At 37.8% G+C, this 22,183-nt stretch overlaps 1 protein-coding gene across 1 annotated transcript in view; it reads right to left on the bottom strand.

Moving 5' to 3' along the window:
• AKAP6 (A-kinase anchoring protein 6) overlaps nucleotides 1–22,183 on the bottom strand; it is a gene marked incomplete at its 5' end in the record, with an annotated part of 309,960 nt that overhangs the window by 226,169 nt on the left and 61,608 nt on the right. The window contains 2 exons of the mRNA XM_037737882.1: nucleotides 11,643–11,806; nucleotides 12,926–13,022. Of these exons, the coding sequence (XP_037593810.1) occupies nucleotides 11,643–11,806; nucleotides 12,926–13,022 (261 nt within the window). The remainder of the gene's footprint in view (nucleotides 1–11,642; nucleotides 11,807–12,925; nucleotides 13,023–22,183) is intronic.

Below are 22,183 nucleotides of genomic sequence, written 5' to 3'. Positions count from 1 at the left end.
TAAGGTAAAGAAAGTATCATGAAAGATGAGAAGATAAAGTAGGGTTCTGTCTTTCGCTTTAAAAAGAACAAACACAATATTATTATCATCAAACAAAATTAACTAAAATACATTTTAAAGCTCAAATAACGTGTAAAGTGAATAAAACAAACCTTAGGATGTAGTCAGTGCCCAAGGAGTTTGTGGTTATGATAGATGGTAATCACCCGAAAAGTTAATTATGAAAGATATAAATGGAAGTTCAAAACAACAATGAAGATTATGTTTTACATGGCTGTGTGAGATTACTCACCAAATGTATGTTACAAACAGTAAATGAAAAGTTTAGAGGGCACAGTGATCACACAGGACTGGAAAATTTTAGGAAATCTCTTTTGAGAGGATAGGATTTGACTTGTACTCTGTTCTCTAGGCCCTCCTCAGCTTCAACCCTTCCTCTACTCAAATAATTGCTCCACTGACTAATCTCATTGAGTTTGTCTTCATTCTAAATTCGTTGGCTTCCTTCCCTCTTTCTCTCCTACCTCAGAAGATGTATCCTCCTTTCCTGAAAATCACAGCTTCACTGATTCACTTCCTCTCCTCATCTGAATCATTGTACCAATAACTATTCAACTTCTTGCTTGTCCTTGAAACTATTTTCTTCAAGTTTCCCTTTTTTACTAGTCCTAGTCGTCAGTCTATAAACATGCTAAGTTCACTCTTACTCCATGGAAAGCTCCTTTGACCTGCTGTAACATTATTCCCTGGCTGCCAGCATTCTGGGCAGCAGGGCCTGAAAGTTTCACTCCTGAGGATGCAGATTCCCACTTAATCCCCCAGTTTCAGCAGGGTACCCTGGCTCTCAGGTACCCGAGGCTTTCCTTAAAGTTATATTGCACATCTACTTTATTCTCACACAATAGTCTCTTGTTAAAATCAACTTTCAAGGTTACAGCTATTATTTCTATTTAGACTACCAAACCTACATCCTTAACACTGGCCTCTACTCCAAGTTTCAGGCTTGCATCTTCGACTGTTACACAAGAACACACAGCTGATTTTCAGGTTTCTCCTTCTTCTAAATCTTTGTTCTCAAACCTTCCTGTACTTTAGAATCACCTAGGGAGGTTACAAAAATATCTATGCCTAGGTTACACACCTAGATATTCTTATTAATTGTGCATCAAGGTCACTGTACTAAACAGAGTTAATTATCTTCCCTTTCAAAGCTGTTCCTTATCAAAATGTGTCCAACCTCAGTTAATGGTAATGCCATTCTCCTAACTGCTCATGCTCAATTCCTTTAAGTCATTGTTAACTCTTCCCCCAGGCTCCATCCCCTAGATACCAAATCCTATTATTTCTTCTTCCAGACTATCGCTCTTACTTTTTTCTTTATACTGTAACAGCCACTGCTTTGTCTTGGCCTGCCTTTAGTTATGACAGTAGTTTCCTAATTCATTATCTTGACTTTTAATCCTTCCTCTTTCATCCTACTTTGCTATCTGTTTTCTATGACCAAATTCAATCATGGTAAACATTCAGGGCACACTAGTAAAACATAACTCTTCAGCCCGATATCCAAAGTTGTCCAGGATATAAGTCGAACTTTTTCAGGATCTATCTTTCACTAAGTCCTTATCTCTTGCCATAAACACATGGATGTTGTATGCTCAAAAAAGCCAACTATTCACTGTTCGCTTTCTATGTCCCTCATATTTTCCCTTTTCCATACTTTTGACCATGCTATTTCCTATGTTGGGAATGCTCTCCCTCCATCATCTTCGTATTGAATATTAGAGACCTCCACAAAATTCATCTTCTCTTAGGCCTTCACAGAGCTCATCAAATTGAAATGTTTCCTTCCCCAGTTTCTGTATCTCTTGTATTTATCACACAGTCTGCCATAATTGAGAACGACATTTGTGCACATCTGTCTCTATGCTAGGCAGTGAGCAAGGAGAGGTACAGTATTCTGTCCAGAGCTACATCATGACATTGTAATTACATTTTAAATATTTACTAATTCTAAGGATGAATAAAAGCAGTATAGATGGAGAGAATAAGAAAAGCCATGAGCAAGAGTAAAGAACAAAGAACAGGAAACATGTTTTTGGAAAAGGGTGGGTAAACTAGAAGAACTAAGAAATGAAACATTGACACAAATCTTGACTAAGCAGCTAAAATCAAACGATGGGCTAAGAAGTTTGTTCCTTCCCTTGTTATGGAAGGTGTCTAAGAAGACTGTCTTAATGATCACCTAATGCATTTGGAACCTAAGATTTTTTTGTCAGTAAAGGGAAAATAATAATAGGAGCTAGGACTTCTGGGTATTGCTGGGAAGAATGAATGAGAAATCTAAGTAAAAGGCTTCACATGAACCTAAACCATAGTAAGCCCGTTGTGAGTGATAACCCCATTAATAGAACATGTTATATAAACACATACAATGGTTATACAATAATATCTACGACGTCGAAAGTAAAGAAAGTTTTTCTGGTTTTGACTTCCAGAGACTGAGAAAGGAATGAGTGCATGTGCGTGTGCGTGCATGCGTGCGTGTGTGTGTGTGTGTGTGTGTGTTTCAAAGAGAGAGAGACCTCATGAACACATTAAGGTCTACGAAACAGACTTGGGCAGTCTGTCGAACCAATGCCTCTAAAGACAGCTGAGGAAATGTTTTTTAGCTTCTAGTACAATTCACTGGATATATGTTTCCTTCTTTTAACTTTCTCCTCTGTTCCTTCTCTCTCTTCTTTCCAGTCTCTTTTCTTTTGTCTAGTCTCTTGATTTAGGCTTCTTTTTTTCCCTCTCCCTATTCTCACTCAGTGAGGTCCACAACCTCACCGAGCTCTGGAGGAGGCAATGCAAAACAACTGTTGGCCTCTACAGGCCAACTGAGTATAAAGATGAGAAGCCACTGCCCCAACCCAATGCAAAATGGCCTGGAACCTGCAGTGAGATTGTCCCTGAGCTCTAGTCCGGCAGGACCTCCAATCTAGTTAATGTTTCCTGAGAAACATAAACCTTCATTTAGGCACAGTGGGAGCTAAGACTGGGAATGTTCTCTGAGTACTGGTGGCAAAGAGCAGTGCAGTACCTTAAGAAACACTCTGTCTCTGGCAGCATCACAACCACAAACATGGCTATATTCCAACTGAATTTCAAAGAGAAAGAACAAGCAAAATGTGGACAACTCAATGCCATTTGACTACACTAGATGGGAGAGATACTCATACTCGGTGTGAGAAAAATTAAACAAGCATTTTAAGTATTCAGGGTGCTGAGTGCAGGTGTGTATACATTTGAAAGCTGCCATTTAATAAGAAGTCCTAGGCGACTCAATAAACACAAAAGCCAGAGGAGTAATCCCTTTAGCAGGCAGGGCTCTCCCCGGCTCAGCCTGCTCCCCTGCCAGAAACAACACGTTCCAGGAAAAAGTGTAAGTCACACACTGAAGTAATTGTTTCTCACTTTCAAAGAATTTACTTATTAATTTTAAAGTGTTTTTTAGAAGCAATTCTGTATATTGCATTCTTTTTTGTGCTTAAATACTTATATTAATAGATTTTAAAAATGTTTGACCTCCACTATATAGCACAAAGTGCTTCTAATATATTTACTATATATTATCTTTAAAACAGATCAGGCTGAGGCACAAAATGTGAGATCTGCCAATAAAAGATGGCTGCTTTCCAAAGACCATAAGTTTGTAAACAATACCAAGTATCTTTGCAACTTTAGGTATTGCAGAGATTAGGCATTCTTGGACTAAATAGGAAAAAAGTAAACTACCTATTCCCATCAATGACATTTCCGTGTTGATTAGAGACACCAAAGAATTTTACTTCCAGATTCTTGCTGAGCCAAATGTTTCTATCCTCAAGGCCACCAGCAATGGAAGTACAGCTGAAAACCAAAATAATCTATGTTCTTATACACCATACAGACCACGAAAGGATGACCATTAGCTGTCTTTTGACGTAGTGAATACTTTCATTTTTCCAATCTTTTTTTTAGTCGTCTCAATCTAGTGGCAGGCTATTAAAAATTCCTCACCTTAGATCTACCCATACATCTTATAATATGCAAATATAAGTGCTTCAAGGAGATTAGAGTAACTATTTTTTACTGGATTCTGTCACAAACTTAGTAACCACAGTGATCTTCAAAGAAGTAACTCACTTGTGTTTCTGCCTTTCAAAAACTACTTTTGAAGAAAAGTTGCCCTTCTGATAACAAAAAAAGGGGGCTATTGAAAAATCCACAGAAAAGAAGGAATTCTCCCTAGGTACTGCAAATCAGGACTATGTTTATATAGTATAGCAGGAAAGGAACCAGATAGGATACTGGCTTTTAGAAAGATTTTTACACAGAAGAAGTGGAATTGGTAATGCATTTATTCTCATTTGCTTGCATCAAGAACCCCATTCCATTTCAATCTGCCAACATCCTAATTAAGATGATCTGAATCTTAGGTAATCTATTATTCTAGATCTAAGATAGTCCACAGTACATTAGACAAGATGTTGCACTATGTGCTTACACTGAAATGATAAGACCACTAAGCAGAAAAGCATGTCTTCTCTCATGTCTGGCCTAGCACTGGGCAGAGTTCTCTGTCAGCACTCAATAAATAATGGCCAGGGCTTTGTCTATTCTTTTTCTTTCTACTACTTTAGGCACAATTTAATCTTACTAGATCATTTCTGGTTCCTTTCGATAGCATATACCTGTACTCCTTTTTAGCATGAGGAAGACACCAAAGTGTCTCAAGCAGTTCTTATAAATATGTGTATCAGTATATATGGGACTGATGACACATAAATGCAATTCTCATTGATTACATTAATGCTGTTTCTGAAGATCTTAAAGAACATGCTAACTACATAAGCTTCTGAGCCAGAAAAGAATGTAGAGACAATACTTTGTCTCACCAATGCTGTGGAAGAATCAGGATCTAGTTCTATTCTAAGAAAATATTATCCAGTTGTGCTATTACCCAAGAGATACCATAAAATACACAGAAAACATCTTGCCAAGAAACTCCCCAGACTGACTCCTTTACATCCCTTCAGTTAAAGAAAGTCACCCATAATTCATTAGCATAGACACTGGGTTAAGACTTGGGCATCTAGTAAACAAACAAACAAAAACACGTGCTAATACTGGACTTGCCTCTCTTGACATCTAAAGAAAGGTCAATTGGGTATGTTGTTTGCAAGTCAAACATACATTCTCAGCCAATATCTAACACTTTCGTAGGGCTGAGCAAACATATATAAGGATATCCTTAAGCTTACTCTTCTGTTATTGTTGAACAGATAACATTGATGACCTTCATAGTCTGATATCCATTTCCAAAGGAAGATGACTTCAATCTAAGAACCTCAAAGAAGGCAGATAAAATGAGCACAATCCTCGAGTTCAAAGCAGCTAACTCTCTGTCTCCTTCCACTAAAGAAATGAAGGTGTTGGTTGGGACTCAGGCTAGGTCACCCTTGTAGTAGCTGTAAAGTTTTCTGAATTTATAATAAAATCTTCAAATATTCTTCATTCTGGAAACTTATCTGTTTCTTTAAAAAGGGTGAAAGAACTGTTGTTCTGTGCCTTCACTGATGCAAAGTTGGATAAGTCATATGGGGAAATCCTGGTCTCCATTCTAAGACATCTGTAATGATGCATGCTTTATAAGTGCAAAGTAAAGAAAGAGAGGATAAGAACATTTTAAAGGAGGCAATGTACAAAGTTTAAAGATGCTTTCTTGCTTTCAGAATTTTTGTTTTTTGCCTTGAAAGGTCAAAAAAAGAATGTAGCTTTTGTTAGGTATTATTCACTATGTTTTGAAATCCCTCCAGCTATATACCATTAAAAAATTGAACATACTGAAAGCCTAATCTAAGGTGATAAACTTTTACCAATCTATCTTAAAGTAAAAATTATAATTATAAGCATATTTCCAATTCTTAGATGTGAGTGCTAAAGCTCTATTTCTAGAGCTGGTGAATTCTATTCTCTATTTCCATGTATAAAAGATCTCACAGTCCTGGGAAAACACTTCTTTAAAAAATGAAATACAACAAATAAGGTATGCTGCCGAGTCCTAGGGGAGAAGTTTCTCAGAGTCTTTGAATTTCCTCCTATCCTCCTTCTTTACAGGATTTCTAAAACCAAGTCCTTTTCTGCAGCCTCTCAAACAAGGCAAAAAAGAAAAATACCCCCTAGATATATTCCTTAGATTTTCTATTATGCTTCTCAAGTTCCCAGTAGCTTCTGAAGTAAACCTAAGATGAATTCTGGAGTTACTTTTTATCATGTTTTAATTTTAGTTCCTCTTTAGGTCTAAGATGAAATAGATGATCTTGGAGATGTGCTTGGAGATGCATTTCATGGCACAATTTGTACATGACCTGTGCAAGGTCACATCATGGAAAGAGGACTGACATAATGGCTAAGAAGCCAAATCCAGCTTCTAGTAGTGGAGAACTTCAGGGTAACCTATTTAAGCTTGCTCTATTTATTATAATATGGCAATAAAATGTCAGCTTAAACAGTATGTTTAGGTTTATTCTGTATCGAGACCTCACTCGGATTATATTAATAGAGACATAGGAAGAATTATTGTCAAACCACTAATTATTAAGGATCATTTTTTGTCACATTGTTGTGCCTTGGTGCAGACTGTGGAAGGCTGGCCTACTCAGCATCTGCAACATGCTCCCAGGTTCCAGCCACACCACAGTTTCTATACCTCTCCATCTTTCCATATGCTATTCTCCATGCCCCTTATTTTCACCTTGGCAAAAATCCTTCTACCTTTCATTTAAAACATGAAAGCCTCCCTGTAAATTGTTCTTTGATAGCCCCAGGTAGGGTTAGTTATTTCCTTCTCAGTGTATCCACAGCACTTTGTTCCTATCGCTATCAGAGTATTTATCAGATTATATTTATTTATTACTTATAATTTATTATTTATTATAATTATTTATTTGTCCCTAGAAAACAAAGGTTTGTCCATTATCCTCAGCAAACTAACACAGGAACAGAAAACCAAACACCACATGTTCTCACTTACAAGTGGGAGGTGAACAATGTGAACACATAGATACAGGGAGGGAAACAGCATACCCTGGGGCCTGTCAGTGCAGGGACAGTGGGGGCCGAGGGGAGGAGAGCATCAGGAAACGAAGCTATTGCATGCTCGGCTTAATGCCTAGGTGATGGGCTGATAGGTTCAGCAAATCACTATGGCACGTGTTTACCTATGTAATAAACCTGCACATCTAGCACATATACCCAGAACTGTAAATAAAATAAGAAAATGACGCCTTGCATATTTACTCCTACTTAGGATTTACTACGTACCGGGCACTCTTCTAAGCACTTTAGGTATGTCAACTCTTTTAAATCTGTGTTACAACCCTTTGAGGTGGATATTATCATTACCTCTATTTTAAAAATGAGAAAATGGAAGCACAGGGAAGTTAAATAATTGTCCCAGTGACACATAGCTAGTAAGTGCCAATCACTGAACTCAAAAAGTCTGGCCTCAGAATCTGAGCCTCTCTATTACTATTATATGTGTTTACCTAAGAGAGTAAAGAAGCAGTTCATAAACATTAAACAAATAGAAAGAATGAGCATTCTGTTTTTTTCAGTTTCTTAAGCTTAAATTAAGAAATATATTTTCCTTTTTGTAAATTGATTTCACATTCGTCCTTGAGTATAGATGAGTTCATTTTTACAGAGGAAATTTAGCCAAGACTAGGGAGAGGGAACTAGCTGGGAGGTAGAGTCCTGGAGTTTTGCTGGCTCAGTCATGTCAGGATCTCAAAGTCTCAGAGCCTCCCTCAACTTCTACATCTGCAGATACCTACAAATCCTCTCATTGTAGCTGCTTTTAGATGCGCTATGCTGTGCATATAATGTGACGTGAAAATGCTATGGAATAGAAATGCTGTTAAGAAAAATACGAATGTTATTCTTGGTAAACTGAGGTGACTCAAGGTATTTTCACTTTTGGAATAATGTAAGTGGAGGGCTTTTGTTTGGTTTTCTCTTAAGAAGTAAGGCACCCTAATGATTACGAACCAGATATATGGCCAGGTGTGGTGCCCGACGCCTGTAATCCCAGCACTTTGGAAGGCTGAGGTGGGCAGATCACGAGGTCAGGAGCGTGAGACCAGCCTTGCCAACATCGTGAAACCCTGTCTCTACTAAAAATACAAAGAATTAGCCAGGCGTGGTGGCAGGTGCCTGTAGTACCAGCCACTCAGGAGCCTAAAACAGGCGAATTGACTGAACCTGGGAGGCAGAGGTTGCAGCGAGCCGAGATTGCACCATTGCACTCTAGCCTGGGTGACAAAGTTAGACTTAGTCTCAAAAAAAAAAAAAAAAAAAAAAAAAAAAAAAAAAAAAAAAAAAAAAAAAAAAAAAAAAAAAAAAAAAAAGAAAAGAAAAAAAGACCCAGATATACTTTTCTTCTTGATATTTAAATTCGTATCTCGAGTCCGTTAGCTCAATGTCACCTATTTTACCACTTAAATCACTTTTTAATTATTATGTTTTAAAATGTATTCTTATTTTTTAATTTATAATTCTTGTGCATTGAGAGGTTTGGAAAATTCAATATATTTAAAAAATACAAAATTGCATATTATAGGTATCCTCCAATTTTTCCAATTCTCTTCCAAATCATTACTTTTTGTGGCTACATAACCATAACGTTTCCTTAGAATGAAATGTATGATTTAATTAAACAGTTCCTATGTTAAACTTTTCAGTTGATGCCAATTGTTTGCTATTATGAGTCACAATGCAATAGACATTCTCTTATTCATGTTGGGTGAGGATCATGTAATCCCTGCAGGAAAAGGGTTTTCTAGGTGCCTATTACAGAAGTTCTCTGAGAGTTTATGGAATGCAGATTCTGGGACCCCAACCATGAGGTTCTGGTATAGTCTGAGGAGGAGCCTGGGCAGGTAAGTCCGCTTTTTAAGAAATGCTGACAATGCTTCTCCTTTGATAATACTTTCTCCTCACTGGGTTATCAAGTTCATTCTAGCTCAATGCCTCCCTAAACGATAAGCTGATTTCAAAGTGGCCCTGGTGAATGTACTCATTTTCAACATAGCCCTTTCATTAATGTAAGTCATTGTGCCATTTCTGCAGTCCACTTTGGCACACTCCCAACTTATCCCCTCTCACCCCACCCCACCCATGCATGCCCCGTACTATAGCCAGTAAGGGGTTTTTATAGTACAATGCAACGATGTCATTTCTCTTCTCACTCCAAAAGCCTCCCCTCCAGCAACAGGGCACCCAGCTTCCCTTGCATATGTCTCCCTTTCTAACCACACTGACCTGTTCACAGAATGTCAATCCCTCCCTGATGCCCTGATCTAAATCACTTCTCCTGGCCCAACCTCTTGTGACTCCCTTTTCTTTTCTTTCATAGTACATCACAATCTGTAAAGGCATGCATTATTGAAGTCTATTCCTCGAACTTCACCACAAGCTTCATGAAACAGGCACTGAGGTCAATTGTTCATCTCTAATGCCTGGTCCCACACTTGGCCCTATGCAGTGTCAGTGAAAGACTAAGTACACTCTGTGATCAAAGGGCTCAGAATCACATCCCTGCTCTGCTACTTAGAAGCTGTGTGACCTTAAGGAAGTTTCCTAATCTCTCTTTGCCCCCATTTTCTCCATCAGGGATTAAAAGAGAATTACTTTAAAAATTTGTTGTGGTAATTAAATAAGATAATACAAAAGTGCTGTAGAATAGCATCTGGCATGTAGAATGTAGCCAATACAGGATAGCTTTTAAATAGTAGGCACTCAGTGTATTCTTGTTAAATAAATAATGAAGCTTTTTTTAAGTAACTCTCCCACCTCTGCCTCCAGAGTAGCTCAGGTAGCAGGTGAATGTCACCATATCGTACAGCCACAATAAAGATTTTTGATTTGTTTGTTTTTTAGAGACAGGGTCTGTTACCCAGGTTGGGGTGCAATGGTGTGATCCTAGCTCACTGTAGCCTCGAATTCCGGGCTCAAGCAATCCTCCTGCCTGAGCCTCCTGAGTAACTAGGAGAGTAGGTGCATGCCACCATGGCCAGCTCATCTTTTTACTTTTTGCAGAGATGGGGTCTTGCTTTGTTTCCCAGGCTGGTCTGCAACTCCTGACCACAAGTGATTCTTCTGCCTCTGCCTCCTACAGTAAGTTTTTCACTGTGTCATTTCTCAGCATCTTTCCTCTCCGCACTTCCACACACACCATAACATTAGCCCAGTCAACTTCTCCCTACAGCCTACTCCTTAAAATAGCTCCAAGTCTGCCCTGAGAAGTCTGCTTAATGTACTCTCCATTTCACATTATTAGTTCCAGCTTTGAACCTTTCATTATATCACTTCCTAAAATATGTGCTTGTGTGCCAAGCTAGCTCTCCTCCTTCCTTCAAGTATTTCCTGAAATGTGACCTTCTTCATGGAGCCTTCTTTAAGTGAAATTGAGCTCATCATTCTATCTTCTGTTTCCAACAAATAAGTTAAAGGCATAGTTTGAGAGTCAAAAGCCATAAATTGAGCTTTTCACTGGCTGCATGGGTCTCACCATTGCCAGGCTAGTTGCATTTCTCCTCTGCCTGCATTTAAAAACGTGGGTCTAAGAGGGCAAAGTGTTTGTTTAACTTTCTCTGTATACATTTAGCACAATGCCAATCCACAGGGATGCTGAATAAATGTGATCTGATGATGATTTACTTACTTTGTCCAAGCCAGGAATAAAAACCATGAACTCTTAAATCTGTTTCCCCCATGTTACAATATGTTTTATTCTGAATTTATTATGAGACTGGTTTTCTGTGTTTACTTTCACATAGGAACAGACACAAAATAGTGATTACATGAAAATATCAAATTAATAAAATTATATTCCACGCTAGGAGTCCAAAGATACCTTTAGAACAGTGCCAGTTTGTATTAAAAGGTGCCTCATTTAAAGTTCAATTGCATATGTTTTATGGTTTATTTTGTACATCTAAAACAATCAAAACATGTCAACACTCATTTTTAAAGTACTTGTTGTATTCGGTGCATGTACCATTATGGAGAACTTACACTCAGAGCAAAAAGATTTGTAGCAAAGCATATGACCTTCTTCCCACTGCAATGACCAGCCCCTAATTAGGCAATGCATCTGATAGTCATTAACAGGAATGAGATAATGAATCACTTTCTCTCTCCTTTGTTAATTTGCTGTAACCAAGCGGCTAATGGATGTCAGAGCTGAGTGATTGCACTGATTATAGTGATTTATAGTTGCAACAAAACAATTTAAAACCATTCTGATTATTCATGTTAAAGATGCTTTATGTTTTGTTTGCTAAATGTTTTATGTCCCTCTTTCTCTCACCCCTAAAGTACAGTCCCCCACCTACCCTGCCACTTTTCAAAAAAAGACCTCTTCCTAGAAAACTTGAAAGTTGAAGGCTTTATTGTTTTAAACTAAGCCATTTCATTTTGTTTATATATAGAGAGAGATAGATAAAGTTTACCCAGTAGAAACGAAAAGCCTTAGGGTTGGAAAGAAAACTTCAGTGGTGCCTAGTTCAAAAGAAGACAGAAATAAGAGGAAATAAGGCAAACTTCAAGCCACTTACCTTGGGGCTTCCAGTCCCTTCCTCATCCTCCACAGACACATCAGTAGCCAGTATCTCGGCTTTGATGGTATCCAGAGCCCTGAGAATCCAGCTGTGTTGCCGTTTGATTTGCCTCTGCAGTTCCTTCCATTGACTTGCAATCATCCGCAGCATGTCCTTCAGTCCTTTTCCAAAAGAAGGGGAAAGCAGAAGTTGTGGACCTGAATGAATCTTTACTCATTATTTTTGTTTAGTAAATTAGATGGCTGTTTTAAACAATATAAATATTTTTAAATGACCATTAACAACACCTGCCATATCAGCATTTGTCATTCAGAATAGAGAAAGGCAATTCTTGAAATGAGGTATAAGGATGTAAAAATGTGTTAACCACATAGATGACTGGCTTGGAAATTGATTTAGACTCAGTATATTGATTTAAAAAATACATGAGAAACAAAAATCACATTGCATAAAAATTAATAATATTACTGCTTCACATTCCAAATAAAAGACTCTGTATCTGTTAGAGACTTTATAATGATCAGAAATATATGTGGAAGTAGGTAAAGTCAATTCAATGAGAAATACAGTAAATAGGCCAGAATTAAGACAACAGTCTTTAACATTGGCAAATCCAATTAATAGTATCTTTTTCCTACTTATCTATGCTAAGCTCAAACCTAGAGCCAAACTGTAAGTCATCCTGTCTTATGGTCTTCTATTATCAGGATAAGTATAGCCAAATGACAAAACTATTTTTTATTTATAATCTGTTCCTTATAAATATATGATACTGGGCTAAGAACTGGTTGAAGGCCAAAAACTCTGCTAATGCAAAGACCAGCAAAGAACATGCAAAATGTTCACATGTATGAAGCGGCAGGCAAATAATCTAGACTGCTTGCCTTATATCTGTAATGGCATCTATAAGTACCCTAATGTGTATGCATTATAACTGTATATATATAATTCTCATTCATTATCTTAATGTTATTTCCAGAGCACCTACATCAAAAAGCATGTCAATGTGAAGTTTTCAAGAATGTAATTTCAACTGAAACTCAGGTGAACAGCAAGTCCAAAATAAAATGAACAGACCATTTGGAGGCAGTATTTCATCTTATAAGTATCACAGCATTGTATGCAGTATATGAAACATTTATAAATCTTGAAGGTCAATCTGATAATGTAAATATTAATAATACATAAGGAAGTGAATATATGCAGTAATTTACAGCAATGCTTCTTCATTCTTAATAGTCTGGAGACATAAAGACTTGCAATATTTCAGGAGGATTTACCTGCTTTGTGAGATGCAATAAGCTCAAGAAGTTGATGTCCTTCCTCCTCCACAGCTTCCTTGAGAGCACAGTGACTGTCCACATTCAACTTAAAACTCTGCAAGGAAAAATATGAGCATCAAACCCTGGCAAGACAGTTACACGTAAAACATCCATATAAAATTACTTGCTACATTTTATCAAGAACCACACAGCCCAATTTACCCAATAGACAAACTAATTGCAATACTAAAAGCTATTGATATTTGAGATCTGGGCTCAAAATGTTTCCATTAGATTAGCTAAGTGCATCTGTTTAGAAACAGCTGACAAATCTAGAAATTCATTAGGTTTTTATGAAAAGTCACATCCCATAGGCTACATCAAGAATAGCAGTGTTCTATAAAATATACTGAATTTCTACTAGCACATATGAGCTCTTTTCTTCATTTTTTAGAAATGTTAGTGATAGCACTATTTATGAAACCATAAAAAATTGGCAGCATAAAATATATTACACTTATGTGCACATATATAAATCCATTAATACAGTAGGGTTTGGTTCAACTCTGTTTCTCAGATATCGCACAACAAAGAATATAGTGGCAGATTCAGGTGCTGCACTGAGGAGTTAAATGTCTTTCAGATCTTTGCTTTTTAAAAGTTTATTCCCCAAAATATGACACTGCTTTATAAATGAATACCTCAAGCACAATCAGGGGCATTTTTCACTCCTGATGGTTATCCAAAAGACAAAATCTCCTATCATGGTTGAAATCTAACTCAGAGCCATTTCTTTCAGGGTGCCTTCCCTAATGCTTTATGTGGAATTAAATACTACCCCCTCGATGCTCCTTATGTCTGCTTCTATTTTAAAATTTATCATACTATATGCTGCATTATTACTATCCTTGACTACCAAATTATAAGTAATTTGAAAAATTTCCAGTTTTACATTTATCTCCAATTCGTGTCACATACAAGTTGTTCGATAGAAATTTTCGTGGATATCTGATGAACTTGATCAATAACACTCTGAAGGGGAAGGCTTTCATTTAAATATTTCAAGAAACATAGATGGCTTTCCAAAGATTTTTCCATTTCTGGAATCTCATAAGGCATTCCAACCACAGGAGGTCTAGTGGAAAGTAATCACAGTAACCAATCTATTGAACCAGTGGTTAATTTGGGGGATGAAAATTCATTCCTTGACCTGACTAATTGGAACAAGCATAGATTTTGAAATACTGCGTGGCCAAATTTTGGCTTCTCCTTCTCCAAAATATATTTGTTTTGCTCTCACTAAACATTTATTGAGAAGGTATGCACTGCGCTGTACTTGGTATGAAGAATATTTGATAGAAGTTTGAAATGATACAGTTTCAGATAGAATATAATTTTGGATTAAAGAGGTAAATAAATCATAAATTGTGAAATCATGTATTCACTTTTTCATTCACTTAGAAACCATGTACTGTGTCCATTCTATACACTGTGCTGGGCAACAGAGATTTAGGGGGTATAAAGCATGGCCTCTGGCACCAACAGGCAACTGAACATGTTACTAGGAGAAGGACGTATAGCCTGAGTCATCCTGGGTGGTCAGTGATGAGTCTAAACTCTCCTTTTCTTAGCAGAGAAAATGGATCTTTTTAAAGTTCAGAAGACTGAAACAATGATCAAAAGAACCTAGAAATGAAGGAGAGAGAGATGTGCAGATGAAGCCTTGAATTATAAAGATAAGAATTATATGCCATTATAATTATAAGTCATTATTAAAAGATGACTCCAGAATGATGAATCATTTCATCTGACTAGAGGCATAAGATACAATAAAGTTTCAGCAGCCAATATAACAGAAAGTGACAATATCAGGTTTCCCCAAGGCGGTTCACCATTTCTTGTACTGTCCTATTTTAACTACAGGTATTTGGTTGAATAAAGTAAAATATGGAAATGTATGGGAAGCTTCATGCTTCTGATCAATCCAAACTATGTATTAGCTATGAAAAATTAAATGTTTGTTATTTTATAGTCAAAACATGGCTGCATTTACTTTTTGCCATTGCCACGGAAATCCTCAACTCTGAAGCAATATGAGAATGAGATATATGTGTGTTTTAGGGAGCAGAGACAGGGTAAAGATAGCACCTAAGATCAACCCAAGAGCACAAATTTAGGAAGAAACTTATTCTGGAAATTTCCTCATAACTGTACATTTAGCCTAGGGCTCTCTTTGAGTCACTGTTTACTTATGATAGATTTGTTTTGAATAGTTGGTAATCATGAGCTTCCAAAGAGGTGCATGAGGCCTATGTCTCAGAGCAAATGGGAATCCAAGGAACTGTCAGTAGGTTGAGTAATTTGATATAATTGAAGCCAAGAGTATAGAATAGATGCAGCTGGAACTGGCTCTGCTTCAAGATGACATGGAGGCATTTGATTAGGAAATTGGAAAAGATGAGGTATTCATTATTACGAAAAAGATAATCTGATAAGCTTGATACTGTAGAAAAGAACCATTTAACATAACTATTACCCGAATGGTACAATATTGCTTGATTTTCAGGTGCACCCATTAACCATTAATAATATCAACTAAGGAATTCACAATGAACCTCTGAGAAGGCAGACTAGCAGGCACGTTAACAAAATAGTCAATGAAATTTCTGGCTGCTAAAGGATTCTATAATAAGCTTTCTCTATTTTGCCCCCACCTTTCCCAAGGGAAAGAAGCTTAGATGAAAGGGTTTTATTTTTTTGTTACTGTTCTCTTCTTAAACTTGATACTTGAACATATTTCCATTCTTCAGCAATGCCCTATAGTGTACAGTCCCTCTGCAATATCCATAGCACTCCCTGAAAATGCAGAGCATTCTCTGGAGAACAAATTTATGGTGAGAACATTGCCATAGGCAGGTACAATGGTCCCATGGCACTGATTATATGAAATTCCATAAATACGAGTAATCTGGGTCCTGGATGACACCAGATCTTTTTTAGCATCTTTAAAGCAGCATGTAGCTGAATGACTAGAAGAGAATAACTAAGGAAATAGAAAACCAATGACTGAAACAAGCACTGGATTATCAAATTCATCAATGGACATTTCTATTACTATAACCACTAGCATCACCAGCTTGCATATATCTGGATGTACTGCTTATTGGCAGGACCAAATTCGAGTATTCCACTAACTGTACTTTGGTCATGATCAGACTTGCAAAGCAGATAAAATAATACATCTAATCCTTTCCACTCATAAGTTTGATAGTCATGTGTACATAAAATCAAGGAAATACATGCCTTGATGGAAACAGATATCCCTGTACAAGAAAAAGTAGGAAAGATCATAAGCACATTCAAAGGCTCAAATGTTCAGAGTGGTTCAATCTTAGCAGTATCAAATCATGAACACAGACTTTCAATCACCTGATGGAAATACTGTTAGTTTCTGCCAGGTCCACTGAGTTCCATGAGTCTTGTGATGTTTGTGAACAAGCAGAAAGGCCAAAAAGAGTTTAGAGGCTTTTCTGGCCTAATTTTTTTTTTGTTGTTGTTTTAATAAAGCATAAATTCATATAATAAATATTTATTGAGCAGTCTTTGTCAAGCTTATAGATACAAAAGTTAACAATATACAATCCTTGTCCTCAAAGAGCTTATATTCCATTGTATAAAGGAGAAAAGAAAACAAGTAGCTTTATAAGACACAGCATATAACAAATGTGTCATTGGGGTTTAGAGCATAACACAGAGTGGTGGAGCCTTGTGCAAACTAAACAGTGATATGCCTTGCCCTATTTAAGTATTATGCTGGCCAAGCAAAAACAAAGCTAAATTAGCTGCATGTGGTGGCACACACCTGTAGTCCTGGCTCCTCAGGAAACTAAGGTGGGAAGACTGCTTGAGGCCAGGAGTTCAAGGTTGCAGTGAGCTATGATCATACCACTGCACTCCAGCCTGGGCAACAGGGCAAGACTTTCTCTAAAACAAAATGAAATAAAATGCAAACAAGATAGAGAGTTATATTCTGTATAAGTCCTGGATAGGGGTTGTGGGAGCCCATGCTGGGATCCAGGTTCAGCAGAGCCCAGCAGGGAGCTTGTAGAGAAGGAACTGATTTGTACATGGGTCTGAAGATACTCCCATATTATAGCACAAAGCAGGGAGCCACAAATAACTCGGTGTGGCTGGGGCAGGGAGCAAGCAGGAGAGACAGCAGCTATGGCTACACAGGACTTGACCCCAAGAACCATGAGAGAGTCTGGGAAGAATATGCCAGTGACATGGGAGAGTGGTGTGTGCAAATCTGTGATCTAGAAATATTTCTAGCTGTTGCAAATAGTGTTGATTTTAAAAGGGCAGACTGGAGACGAGGAAGCCATTTAGGAAGCTGCTGTGGTAATACAGGCCAGATGTTTCTGCATGCTCATATTTTTTTTAATTAAAAAAGGTATGCTTTTCCTTCTAAATGAATAGAAGGAAAAATGGAGAAAATCTTCTGTCTTTTTAAGTTTTTCTCAGTGCGTGAGAGAAGCAAGTGCCAGAATTTAGTTCTTTGGCTGTTCTGATGATAAATACCAGAGGTTATTAGTCAGGAGTCTCCAAATGTGAAAGACATATTGAACTGATGAACTTTTACTCCCACTGTCATTTTAAAGAGATGGTATATATGCTGATGAATAAGACACTTGATGACACTTTTTCTTCAGATAAAAGATTTTTACTACCCTAAGAAAATGAAAACTTGTCTTTTTACAAGGGCAGGAGGAAGAATGTGTGTTCAATCAGAAAAGCCAAGGCTTGAAAAGTCACCTGCTATCTGCCTCAGGCCATCTCTGCCCAGGCTCCATTCTGAGCTGTGCCCAGAACCACTCTCCATTCTCAGAGGGGCTCCTGGGGAAAAGAAAGCCATGATCCCCTGTGTTGTTTCTCTTCTCCCCTCCACAGTGCCATGCATAGAGGATGGGCAGATGTACCAGTCTTCAAAATATATCTTTAAAATGCCATATATGCCAAGAATTGGAAGATTTATATGAATAAACATTTAAGAACCCCCTAAAATTTGATAAGACATTAGATAGCCATCAAAATAAAGACTACACAATCACATGAAAAATATATGAAATATTTTATAAAAAAATGAAGATTCCAAATTATATCTATGATAAAATTACATGTATATAAGTAAATAGTCTCAGTACATAGAAAAAGACTGCAAAGAAACACAACAAAATGTTAACATAATTTGTACAGGGTTAGACTTGGAGTTACCAATGGTCTGATCTTATGGAACAAGTTCTAGGTGCTTTAGTTTTCTAAAATATAAAATGAAAAGAATACTATCTAACTTCTAGGTTGTCGTAAGAATTAGAGATAATGAATATAAAGCAATGAAACAGTGAGAATTAGAGCTAATAAATGTAAAGCATTAAAGCAGTGCCAGGAAATGAGTGAGGCCAAAAAATCATAATGGATTCTAAAATTCGTTTTCTCTATTTTCCAAATATTGTATGTAATAGATGGTACTTTGTGACATTTCCAGGGTGATAAGTGTCCTTTATTGTTGAGGCACTCTGAATTCCTGAAGGGAAGATGCCAGGCTTCCTTTGCTGTTGTGCTCCTACCCAGCACAGGTCGGCCCACAGAGGACCCCCCAAAACATAAATGCTGCTGTATGAGACATGGGGAAGGGCAAGTCCAGCCTAAGAAGCCAGTGATTGGGTACTCCTTTTGCCTCAAGTGTGTGCTCTTGGAGGAGTCATTTAACCCATCAGGGATTCTGTTTCCTTATTTATCATCCAGGCATTTGGACTTAATCTTTTCCAACCCTTGAATACTTCAGTTTTATCTTCTCTAAGACAGGCAGTTAAGCATAGGCAGCTTGGGAGAATTTTTATTTATTTTAAATCAGAGAATTTTCAGAAGGGGAAGAATCCCAAAGGCTATCTAACCACTCATCTACCCAAGGGCAGCTCTGTCTCTCAACCGTCCCAGGCAGATGTGTCCATTCTATTTTTAACCATCTCAAGGGAAGTCTATTCTAACATGTCATTCTGAGTCCACAACATTTCTTCTCAGGAATTTAAGAGCTCTGTGAAGAGCAGGGTGAGCTTCCCACTGCTTCAGATTCTTTTGCCAAGTCATCCCTCCAGTGTATGGGTTGGAAAGCAGAAGCACTGTGAGAATATTCCAACAAAATCCACACGTCCAATCAATCAGCAAGCCCTGACCATTTATTTCCCCTTCTTCACCTCTCCATATTGACTAACATTGCCTTAGATTCAGGATTTCATCATCATCCCTTGTAAGGTTAACTCAAATCCCAGCCATCAAAACTAGACTTATTCCTTATTTGTTGCATGCCTATGAAGGTTCAGGCACTGTCTTAAGCTTAAAGAATATGGCTATAAACAAGATAGACATGGTCCCTCCCCTCACAGAGCTCACAGTTGTGTGTGTGTCTTGGGGGGAAGGGGTGGTGGGGGGACACTATATAAACAAAGAATTGCAGTCAGCTGTGTCAAGGAAGTTATGACATGATGTGAAACAGGGCTATTGACAAGCAAGGGCTCTGGAGCAGGACAGCCTGGGTTCAAATCCTGGCTCCTCCTTCACCCACTGTGTAGCTTTGGCCAACCTCTGTGTACTCAGTTTCCTCAACTATAAATGAGGGGAAATGTTAACGTCTACTTCTTGGGGTTGCTGTGAGGATAAAATGCCTTGATATACGTGCAACAGGGCCTGGTGTATTGCAGTAATGCAAGTGGTTTTATTATACAAAATGACCTTCCTACAAAACAACTCTGATGAAGATCCTCTTCCTCTTTAGACTATCTAATGGCTTGCCAGGATACAGAATAAGATCCAGGCCCCCAAGCACGACCTGCAGGTCCCTCTGAGATCCCAGCCAATTCAACTTCACAGGCCCCATATCTGCCTTGAAATGTGCCTGGATTGCTTAAAGTTTCCAGCTCACACCAGCTGTCTTGCTTCTCCAAGATTCTACTCTTGCTGTCACTTCTGCCTGGCAAACTCTTCCCCTTGAAAAGCGCGGTGCATCCTTTAAGATCCATGTCAGGTATGACTTTCTCTAGCAAGCTCTCTGACTACCTTCCACCCAACTGGTTTCTCTACCCTTGGCACCCATAGTACTTACACGAGCTCAAACCTTTACTTACTATATTGTGGTAAAATTATTAATGTGTCTGCTTTGCATACATGAGTTCCTTGAGAGTAGAACTCCTTTTTTCATTCATTTTTTATATCCTCAGTGTCTAGGATAGTACCTGGCACACAACACACAACTAACAAATGGTCAGGGGAATGAATGCATGTAGATTTGTACCAAAAACCTCCTATGTAGCTTTTAAACAGCTTGTGGCATTTTGGGAGATACTGGTACAATCACTCTTCACTTGGAAGTAGTTGATAAATGTCCCCAAATTTTACTCATTGAACACCATGTAAATGAGCTGTCATGTTCCTTTGCTTACAAAATTACTTACCAATTACACTTAGATGATCCCAGCGTAATTGCCATGTAAACTGTACCCTGGCTGAGATAGCCCAAATCATCAATTAACTTTGCCCTCTCATCATGTGGTACTTACCACATAATTAAATAAATGGTCAGCCGCTACCACAATTGTCTATTTCCCCAACAAAATGAAGTGGCTACATTTGTCATTGATTTATCAGTTATGACAATCTGTAACACACCTCTAGGTATAATAACAGAAGCTTTTAAAAAAAAGAACTCTGTACTCTGGAGAAAGAAGTTCCAAGTTTTTGATCAAAAAGATAAGCATCATAAAATCTTTGTTTTCCTTTTGAAAAAAAAAAAACACTGAGATATGAAGACAAAAATCCTCTTTCTTCCTGAGGAGACTTTCTTCCTGAAACCTCAGACAATAAAAATATTTCCAAGAATGTGAAAGTGAATTTAGCTCTTCAAACAAGTTACAATTTATTTCAAACAAACAGTTGGGGTTTTTTTTGGGGGGTGCAAAGTAGATGCATCTTACTGAGGCTGACATTCTTTTCTGATAGAATGGCTAATATGTTATACAAGAATTAGATAGATGGAAGAGATCCTGGATGTTGATGACGGCTCTGAGTGACAGAATTTTCATTTGCTTCTCTGGATGCCATCTCCACACCTGACACAGGTTATCACATTCACTTCCCAGCATGGCCACATTAGGCCAAATGGATTCCCAAACAGAGGTTCTGTCTAAAGGGACCATTTGACTTCCAGAACACACTGCTTAAAGGCCCTGATTGAAAAGGAGGTCAATGCTGGCCCAAATATTTCTCTACCCCCTGAGGTAGAATAATTGATGTGCAGCAGCCCCTACAGATGTGGAGTCACGAGAGTGATGGATTGATATAAGCATATTATTCACACGTACATCTGCTAATATACAGGTCCCAGTGCAAACACCAGGACTTAAGAATATTATGTGGATTTAGGACAATCCCTGAAGGACTCCAGTTCCATTAAAAATTTGTTTGGCAGCCTGGGGCAGATCTATTCCAACTCCCACATGCTTCATGCATTTGAGAGGGGGAACCAAACCACTTTAAAAATAAATTTAATAAATTTTGTAATGTCAAGTCATTAACATCCTGTCTAGCCATACTGTCTTCATATTTTGAAACAGTAACATTAACCTGTGAAATTAAAACAATAACTTTTAAATATCTGAGTTTACATTTTAATTTTCCTCATGTTGTTTGTTTGTTTGTTTGATTGTTTTTTTGGACAAAAAAATAGCAATGTTTTCTTCTGTTTCAGGATGAATTGCATCCTGAAACAGAAGAAAACATTGCAATTTTTTCCCTCTATAGATGTTTTTTTTGTCACAAATATACCAGACAAAACCTAGAAAGCCCTGTGATGAGTCCATTTTGATTGGCAAGTCATAGAGGAAATAACTTGCAGACATGCTCAGTTATTGCTTGAAGATTTAGAACATGAGTTAGAATCTGTTGCCCACAATGATTCTAACACTGCTTTTATAAATGCTCACTCATTCATTTAGCAGATATTTTTAATATCTATCATGCATGTGCAAGGCTAGGAGTTGTGGGAGACACTAAAGAGACAAAAGCCTTCTCTCAAGTAGGTTACAGCATCAAGAGAACAGCTGAGGGGAGGGTGGGCAGGGAGAATTTCAACTTTTCCAAGAACAACGAAGCTTCTCAAACCAAACGCTCTCAGGTCTCCAAGGAAGATGTGCACAAATTCCCCCAGATGATAAAAGCATCCTC

This window comes from Cebus imitator, unplaced genomic scaffold (genome assembly GCF_001604975.1).
Source record: "Cebus imitator isolate Cc_AM_T3 unplaced genomic scaffold, Cebus_imitator-1.0 Scaffold44, whole genome shotgun sequence".
NCBI classification, from domain to species: domain Eukaryota; kingdom Metazoa; phylum Chordata; class Mammalia; order Primates; family Cebidae; genus Cebus; species Cebus imitator.
This window is presented reverse-complemented; position numbering and strand designations above follow the sequence as displayed.